General features: G+C 42.8%; 1 protein-coding gene across 1 annotated transcript in view; it reads right to left on the bottom strand.

Moving 5' to 3' along the window:
* Positions 1 to 5983, bottom strand: part of Antxr1 (anthrax toxin receptor 1) — a 236553-nt gene extending 230570 nt beyond the window's left edge. The window contains exon 1 of the mRNA XM_004634035.3: positions 5467 to 5983. Coding sequence (XP_004634092.1) covers positions 5467 to 5618 — 152 coding nt within the window. The 5' untranslated portion in view covers positions 5619 to 5983. The remainder of the gene's footprint in view (positions 1 to 5466) is intronic.
* Between the last annotated feature and the right edge of the window lie 1796 nt (positions 5984 to 7779).

Raw genomic sequence — 7779 nt, 5'->3', positions numbered from 1 at the left:
CCGGTACAGCAAAAAAAAAAAAAAAAAAAAAAAAAAAAAAGAAAGAAATGGTCTAGGAGTCAAGAGTAGACATTGTGTTGGCCCCTACCATGACCTAGTCCTAGTCTTTGGGTGGAACAAAGGTTTCTCATCCATACATTAGTAACAGTCCTGCTTGCCCTCCCTACAAAACAAAGTTGACTCTGAGGCTCATATGAATGAGCATGAGAATTAGTGTGACTCACATAAATTTTGATTCTAAAGATTCCTAAGTTAGCACTTAGGAAACCCAGAAAGTGTACCCCTCCTCACAAAGACAATACTGTATCTGGTAATGAGGTTCTTAATCTAATGCTATAAAAATCTGTTTCATGACTATGTATGTGGAATATTGTACATGGTAATGGTCCTACCGAACAGCACTACCATGGGGCCATCCGTGGTGGATGCTGCAGCTGGAAGCTGGAGTGACAGGAGGAGGTCTCTTTATGTGGAAAAAAGGAGAAAAAATTGTGCAAAAGGAAGAGGGGAGTCAAGGGGTTCTCATAGGCAGGAGCATACAAAGTGTGGTGGGCCCTTTAATATACAGCGATCTATTGGGTACAGGAAAGATATGGCAGGCCTTGGCTTTGAAAATTCCTATGAAAAGGCTGTTCAGCACCTACTGCTACTTCCTAGCCCACCACCTCTTCCATGGTCCTGCTGTCTTCCACACTTTCTATTTTTGAAGTCTTTAAGGCACATATTCCAAAGCCAGCCCTTTCTTGAGACTCAGAATGGAAAATCCACTTTCTTCATTTAAGTGACTAATAGCTCTCTATAAAACAGACCAATATGTGATATATAAATATATGCTATCATAAAAACGGTCCCTGGGAGAGAGGAAAGTTTGGCCAAATGGAGTGCATTAATCTTTGAAGACCCCTGGAAGACTTAAAAGTGGTGAGCTGTTTCTTTACTGTTTTTCTCTGGACAGAGACCTTCCAAATCTGACTTTTCAAACCCCTGATTGAATTCCCAGCATTCTACTTTTCCTGACTATAACCAGAAAAGCATGTTTAAATGAACATGAAATTCCACCAGTGTAAAGCCTTGTGCAGCCCCGTCACCAAAGCTGCTAATAATGCCCTATTGTGTTACTGTGGTGTTCTAGGTTATCATTACTCTGTCTTTGCTCTTGGTTGAGAAAACACGACATTCCATTAAATGTATAATCTGGGCTCCCTCCAGGCCAGAGCTGCATCTGCTCGAAGCTGAAATGAGCTGAGATTTAATGCCATGGGAAAGTGAACCATTTGCAGGGAGAAAGGGAGTTTCAGGGGTGGGGAGAAGGACAGTGGTGGATTTAATTCCCTGTGATCCACTGGTTTCAGCCTGCAGACAGTGTCTCACCAGCCAAAGGATCTGAGAAGCCCAAGGAAAAAAACGAGTCATTCTTTCCCTTCCCACTCTGCTGTGGTTGGGTGCTGAACAGCAATGTCCTAGAAGCTTCTTTCTAGGACAGAAGAACATATCTTTAGGTATGGCCCAGAGGCCAGTTTGGCAAGACAGTCTGTCAACCCATCCCTGAGTTCTAGATTCAATAATCCCATAAATCAAGATGGCAGGCTGGAATGTACACACAGTCATACTAAATTCTAGCATGTTGTTTATTTTTAGCCTACAAGTATCCCTGTCTTCAGGCAGTAAGACAACCAAAGGAAGTCAGAGGTATCCACCTGAATGTAAAGTTACATGCCTGTAAAGTTCTTTCACTGTTGCTCCTCCTTGAACATTTTTGGATTCTTAATGTTTTTCAAAGGAAGTAATAATACATTTAAAGATTCATTCCAGGATTAAATATAAAAGAAGCAACTTCCTTTGTCATAGGGAGGGCTGGCAAACTCAGTGCACTGGTTAGAGATCCTCTCCACTCTTCAGTTTTTAAAAAACTCAAAATAACTTACTTTATTGAATATAAAATTAATGTTTTGGGGCCAGGAGATGGCTCAGTAGAATAAGCACTTCCCTGGCAAGTGCAAAGGTCTGAGTTCAATCCCTCATTCCGAAAAAAAAAAAAGTTTTTATAAAAGATTTTGAAGTTTCAGAAAAGTATAAAAACAAGTTAAAACTGCTGTTTTCTAGAGAGAAATACCTTTATCATCTCAGATAAATATGGACATATGCATGTATGTATTTAACTTCTTACAAAGGTAGGCTCATAATATAATGTTTAATGTAATTTTACCCGAGTATATTTTAAGCACTCTGCCTTTTTCTTCTTTTTTCTTTTTTTTTTTTTTTTTTTTTGTGCCGAATGCCTTCAAGGCATGACTGGCTGTCTTGTGTTGTGGGGATCGAACCACAGCAACCTGAGCCTGACTGCTTTGTTGAAGCAGCCACTTAAAGAACTGAGCTAAGGGGCAGGCCCCCTCTCTGCCTTTTTCTTAAAAGATCTAACCAGCATGCATAATACAGAATGCATTGTCAATATTCTTCATATGCCATGCCTTACTTAAATCTCCTACTGTTGGAAATTTCAGTAATTACCATCTTTTATTTTTATAGGCAGAACTGTCATGAACATACATTTAGGTGCTTCTTGTGTCCATTGGATTTTCTTCTTTAAAATATGAAACTGTAGGGTGAAAGTCAGAGTCTTGGTTTTTCTAAAACCATTTGACACATGTTACCAAATTATCTTCTTGTCTATACTACTGCATGTGGTATTCACATGTGGCTATCTAAATTTAAATTAAGAAAAATTAAAAAAAAATCACTTCCTCGGTGTCACTAGCCACATTCAAAGTGCTCAATAGTTACCTATGTCTAGCAGCTTCTATCCTGGACAGCACAGACATGAAGCCAGTCCACCACCCTAGAAAATCCTACTGGACAGGACAAGCCTAGAAAGAACACTCATTAATATTTTCCTTATTAACATATGACAGTGCCCACACTTTGGTCAATCCTCAATACTGTAATTCTTTTATTTTAATGTATTTAGTGCAAGATCTATAGGGTCTCAATTCACAGATCAGACTGGTAGTGATCCTCCTGTTTTCAGCGTCCCAAGCGCTGGGATCACAGGTGCTCACTACCACGCCCAGTCTCAATTGCCGTCTCAGCGTGCTCTGAAGGCGGGGCTGGCTGAGTAATTCTTTGAAAGTCTTTGCCAACCTAATAAAAACTATATGTCATTTGTTATTTTCATTTCTCTGATTACTAGTGAAGTTGAACTTTTTTGTTCACTTGTTGTCTTTAACATATATTATTCTTTTGTGAATTATGCAGGTAGGCTCTTTTTTAAACCACTGTGTATATTTTTAAAATTCATTAATATGGGAAGGCAGTGCTGGAGACTGAGTCCAGGCCCCATGCATGCTGGGCAAGCACTCTATCACTGAGCCACCAACTACACCCAGCTCCTTACTTTTTACATTTTGGGATCAGTCTTCAGAGAGTGACTATTTCATTTGAGGTCTTTTTCACTTACAGAACATGCAATTTTAATTTATTCAAATCTCTACTCTTTCCTTTATAGTACCTGCATTATTGTCATGCTTTAAAAATGCTAAAGCTAGGACTACTTTAATAATTGTTAAATTATCTTCTAAGGTTACAGTAACACTCATCTAAATTATCTTCCAGTTCTTTGATAGTTTCACTTAGACTTTTAAAGCTCTAATCCTTCTGGGATTTATTTTGATTTGTGATGTAAAGTATAAATCAAACCTTTTTCTTTCCCCATTTTATAAACCATGTGTCCAAAAACCACTTTGGAAAACAATGAGTTCATTCCGTACCGATTTGAAATTCTACTAAATGCTGAGTTGTACTTGGATCTACATCTAGATTTTCTATTGTGTCTACCTAACCCTTGGTCTTCACCATCCAGTTTTTGTTAATTTGCCTTCCAACATTTTAATATGGGAGAGAAAATGTTTCTTTGTTATTTTTCAAAAATATTTTAGCTCTTTTTTTAAAAACTTTTTCCCCCTCTAAGAAAAGCTTAAAGTCATTTTATTAAATTCTTCCCACCAGTCAAATAAATTTCAGAACTTGGACTACACTGAAAAGTTAATTCACTTTATAAGTTAATTCAGGAAGAATGGATTATCTTTATAGGATGCAGTCATGCCACACAGCGAATGGTGCTTCTGACCAGTTAGGTTTCCTTGTATGTCCCCCTGAGTTAGTATTTTAAACAGCACAAATGATGAGCATCTGAGTGCTTTCAGACACCATCCCTGAGTCTGTGGCTAGTGCTCTCAGCCCCTGGAAGTAACAGAAGAAATTCCATTTCTTAGCATTGGATTGTATTTTCAGTATCCACCTTCTCATAAATCTGCAAGAAAGAGATCTCACTTTTCATCCAAAGAATCTGGATTCAAAACAGCCTTTACGGAAAAACCAAACTCCAGGGGCAACTGCAAAGCACATCTGGTGTCTAGCTGGCCAGCTTATTTTGCAGGACTCTGTTTCCAACTCCCCAAAACTTTCCACTCTGTGAAATTCATCTCCCTACCATTGTAAGTGCAAGTGCCTCTCCTTGGCACCGACTGCTAGCAGTTTTAAAGAGCAGGGATCTTCTTGGAGGGGCTTTTTATTGTTAAAGTTGGTTTTCAGCAGAAAGCATGAAGCTTCTGGGTGCCTGCGGCTTGGCAAACGGTTGGGGATCTGGGAAGTGTTTAATTGGTTAGAGTTCAGTTCTTCCCTGAACAAAGTTCTGAAGCCTAACGCTATCCCTTTTAGCAAGGAAACCAGCGCTCCTGCATCTCCCGGGTAGCCCATTAGTCAAAAGCTTGAATTTGTCTATATCTGGGTTCTAAGCCTAAGGAAAGAGAGAATTTACTCGCTGGGAATACTGTAATCTGGCAATGTCTGGAGACGTTTTTGGGTGTCACCAGTAACCGAGAAGGGGCAAAGTGGCCCGGCATCTAGTGGATAAAGACCAGGGGTGCTGCTGAACATTCTGCACCTCCCAGGACAGCTCCACAACAAAGAATCACCAAGCTTAAGACTCAGCACTGCAGAGGCTGAGAACCCCTGACTGATGTTTTCACTCAACGCTTAGAAAGAAGATGCATTATATTATCAGGAACAAAGGGAATGCATTTTGTTTTTAAAAAGAGACGATTGGCTTTGAAATGCCCGCGCTTACTTCTAACTACAGTAAGAGGTGCTGCAAGATCTGCCCCTGGTAAGCAAGCCTTCATCGCCAACGTGGGAAGAAGTCACACAAACAGGGCTAAGCCAATAGCATCCTCCGAGTCTCTCGTTTGCTCGAGGTCACGGAAAGCAAGACCCAAGAGGCGACAAACAGGCAGCGTCGCCTCCCGGAGGGCTGGGTCAGCGCCGGAGAGGATGGGAGGAGCGCGCCTCAACAAAGGCGCAGCGCTGGCTGCCACCACCTCCCGCGGCCCCTCAGGTCCCCGAGATGCGCTCCGGTCCCAACGCGACCCTGCTGGGCAGCCCTGCCTAGGCTGCAGCGACCCCAGCACTTACTTGTCCAAAATGAAGTACAGGTCAAATCCCCCGTAGCAGGCTGGACCCCCATCCTCCCTGCGGCCCCCTTGCCCGGCGCAGATGAGTGCAAGAGTTGCCAAAGACAGCCACTTGAAGCCCGCGCCGAGGGCTCTGCGCTCCGCCGTGGCCATGACCTGCAGCCCCGCGACAGCCCGGCCTCCGCTTCCGCGCTCGCCACGACCCTCAGGGGCGCCCCATCCGCGGGGCGCTGCAGCCGGGCCCTTGTCCCCCTCGCTCCTTCCAAACTCCCCGGAAGCAATTGTCTGGAGCAGTTCAAGGTTTTCCCTCTGGTTTCCGCTGCGGTTCTGTTTCTAGGTTTCAGGTTTCAAGAATCCCAATACTGTACTCCTCGATTTTCAAGGGGCTTCTCTGGGTTCAGGCCGCCGGGATGCTCCCCAGGCTGCGCCGAGGTTTTGCAATCGAAGCAGTTCCGTCCTGACGGTTCTTTGTCCCAGATTTTAAGTATTATGGGGTGGGTTTTCAAATTGTTCTTGGTTGGGGCAGTGCTTTGCCTTTTCTCCCTCCCCTCTTCCCCCTTTCATATTTTTTTGGGGGAAGAAAGTCCAAAGAGCGCCACCTTGTGGTGAGTGACGCTGAAAGCTCACTTGGGGCGTTTGGGAAAGTGGCTGGGCCGTCAGGGCTGAGTCTGGGGACTTCCAATGAGGGTATACATTTGTTTTTCTGTAATATTTTCAGATAAGCTTCACGTTTTAAAAATTCCTTCCCTTTTAATCTCGTACCTCCCCTTGTTTTCTTCGTGACCACTCTCCATCCTTGTTTTCCTTTGTATACTTTCTCTTTTTTCTATCTGTGGACATCGTCACTGTAAATAAAACATTTGGTGAGAACTCATTTCCTCCAAGCACTGTGGTTCTGACGCCAGGCTGGGACCTTCGCAAACACAAAGACTTTTGTGATCTGAATCATTCAAGTGGCCTTACGTAGTCTCGGCACAGATGCCAATGACCATGTTGAGGTCCTGTTGAAAACAGCCCTGAAAAAAGCACACACAATGTCACAGGATGTGGCACTCTGGATGCTTTCAGCTCCGAAGTGCTGAGCCCTGTGGTCTGTCTCTTTCTCCATATTTTAGGGATTCTGTGAAAACAGTTCTTCCTTTCAGCCTGTGAACTTTGACTTTTTCTCTGCATGTTTGGCATAGGGTAGTGGGAGTAAAACAGCTTTGGTTTAAACGTTTGAGACTGGTGAGGAAATCCTGTGTGAGGGTTTCTTAACTGGAAAATCTTCTTTAGAGTGAGTGGTCTCTGAGCCCAAGTTCCTGGTGAGACCCTAAATCTTGCTTCTATGTCTTCTACTCTGGGAGTCCTTCTACGAACAGGCACATAAATAGATTCTTTCCGGATTTTTCCTCCAGTCGGACTCGCATCCTCCCCTCCAAAGGTGAGCCTCTTTGACCTTTATCCCATAGTAGCTTTCCTCTAAGCCTAAAAGACCCTTATAAGCCCCTAAGCCTCCCTACTTTCTAAGACCCTTTCACTCACAGTAGTTTTCCACAATGAGTAAACCATAAAACCCTAGTGTCTTGGCGTGTTCCATTAATGTTAATTCAATATATGGCTCTATCCTGCTTCTAAAATGGCCCTCCATGTCCCTTACCTCCTGTATATATAACCCCTCTCACACTGAGTGAGGAACACGGTAGTCGATGAAATATTGCAGAAGTGATGGTGTGTGAGCCTAGGTTCCAGAGAAGCTGATTTCCCCTCTTGTTCTCTTGGGTCATTCATTCCAGAGGAACTGACTGCCTTCTCAGGAAACACCCAAGCAGCCCTGTGGAGGAGTCCAGGTGGAAGGAAACTGAGATTCCCTGCAGATAGCCAGCATCAGTTGGCCAACCTTGGGAGTAGATCCTACAGCCCTGGTCAGCCTTCAAGAGTATGCAGCCTTGTCTAGCATCTCAACTGCAACCTCACGTGAGACCTCAAGGCAGAATCACTCTGTTAAGCTTTTCCTGAATTCCTGATTCACTGAAATGATGAAATAATGTCTATTTGTACTTTAAGCCTCTAATTTTGGGGCAATTGATTATCTCATAATAGATAACTAATGCATGTCTATTATCACATGAAGCCCTTGGGAATTTCTTTAGGAAAAATTATTTAACTGTCTCCTTCACTTTCTTGACTGAAAAAGTCTTCTTTTTAGGTAATATTTATTAGAACCCACACTTTGGAAATGATGACTTTCAAGAAAAATTAATTAGGGGAAGGTTTATTTTTTATTTTTATTTATTTGAGAGAGAGAGAGAGAGAGAGAGAGAGAGAGAGAGAG

The sequence above is a fragment of the Octodon degus genome, unplaced genomic scaffold (assembly GCF_000260255.1).
Source record: "Octodon degus isolate 3935 unplaced genomic scaffold, OctDeg1.0 scaffold00058, whole genome shotgun sequence".
Taxonomy (NCBI): Eukaryota; Metazoa; Chordata; class Mammalia; order Rodentia; family Octodontidae; genus Octodon; species Octodon degus.
The sequence above is the reverse complement of the archived record's forward strand: the minus strand, read 5'-3'. Positions and strand labels throughout refer to the sequence as shown.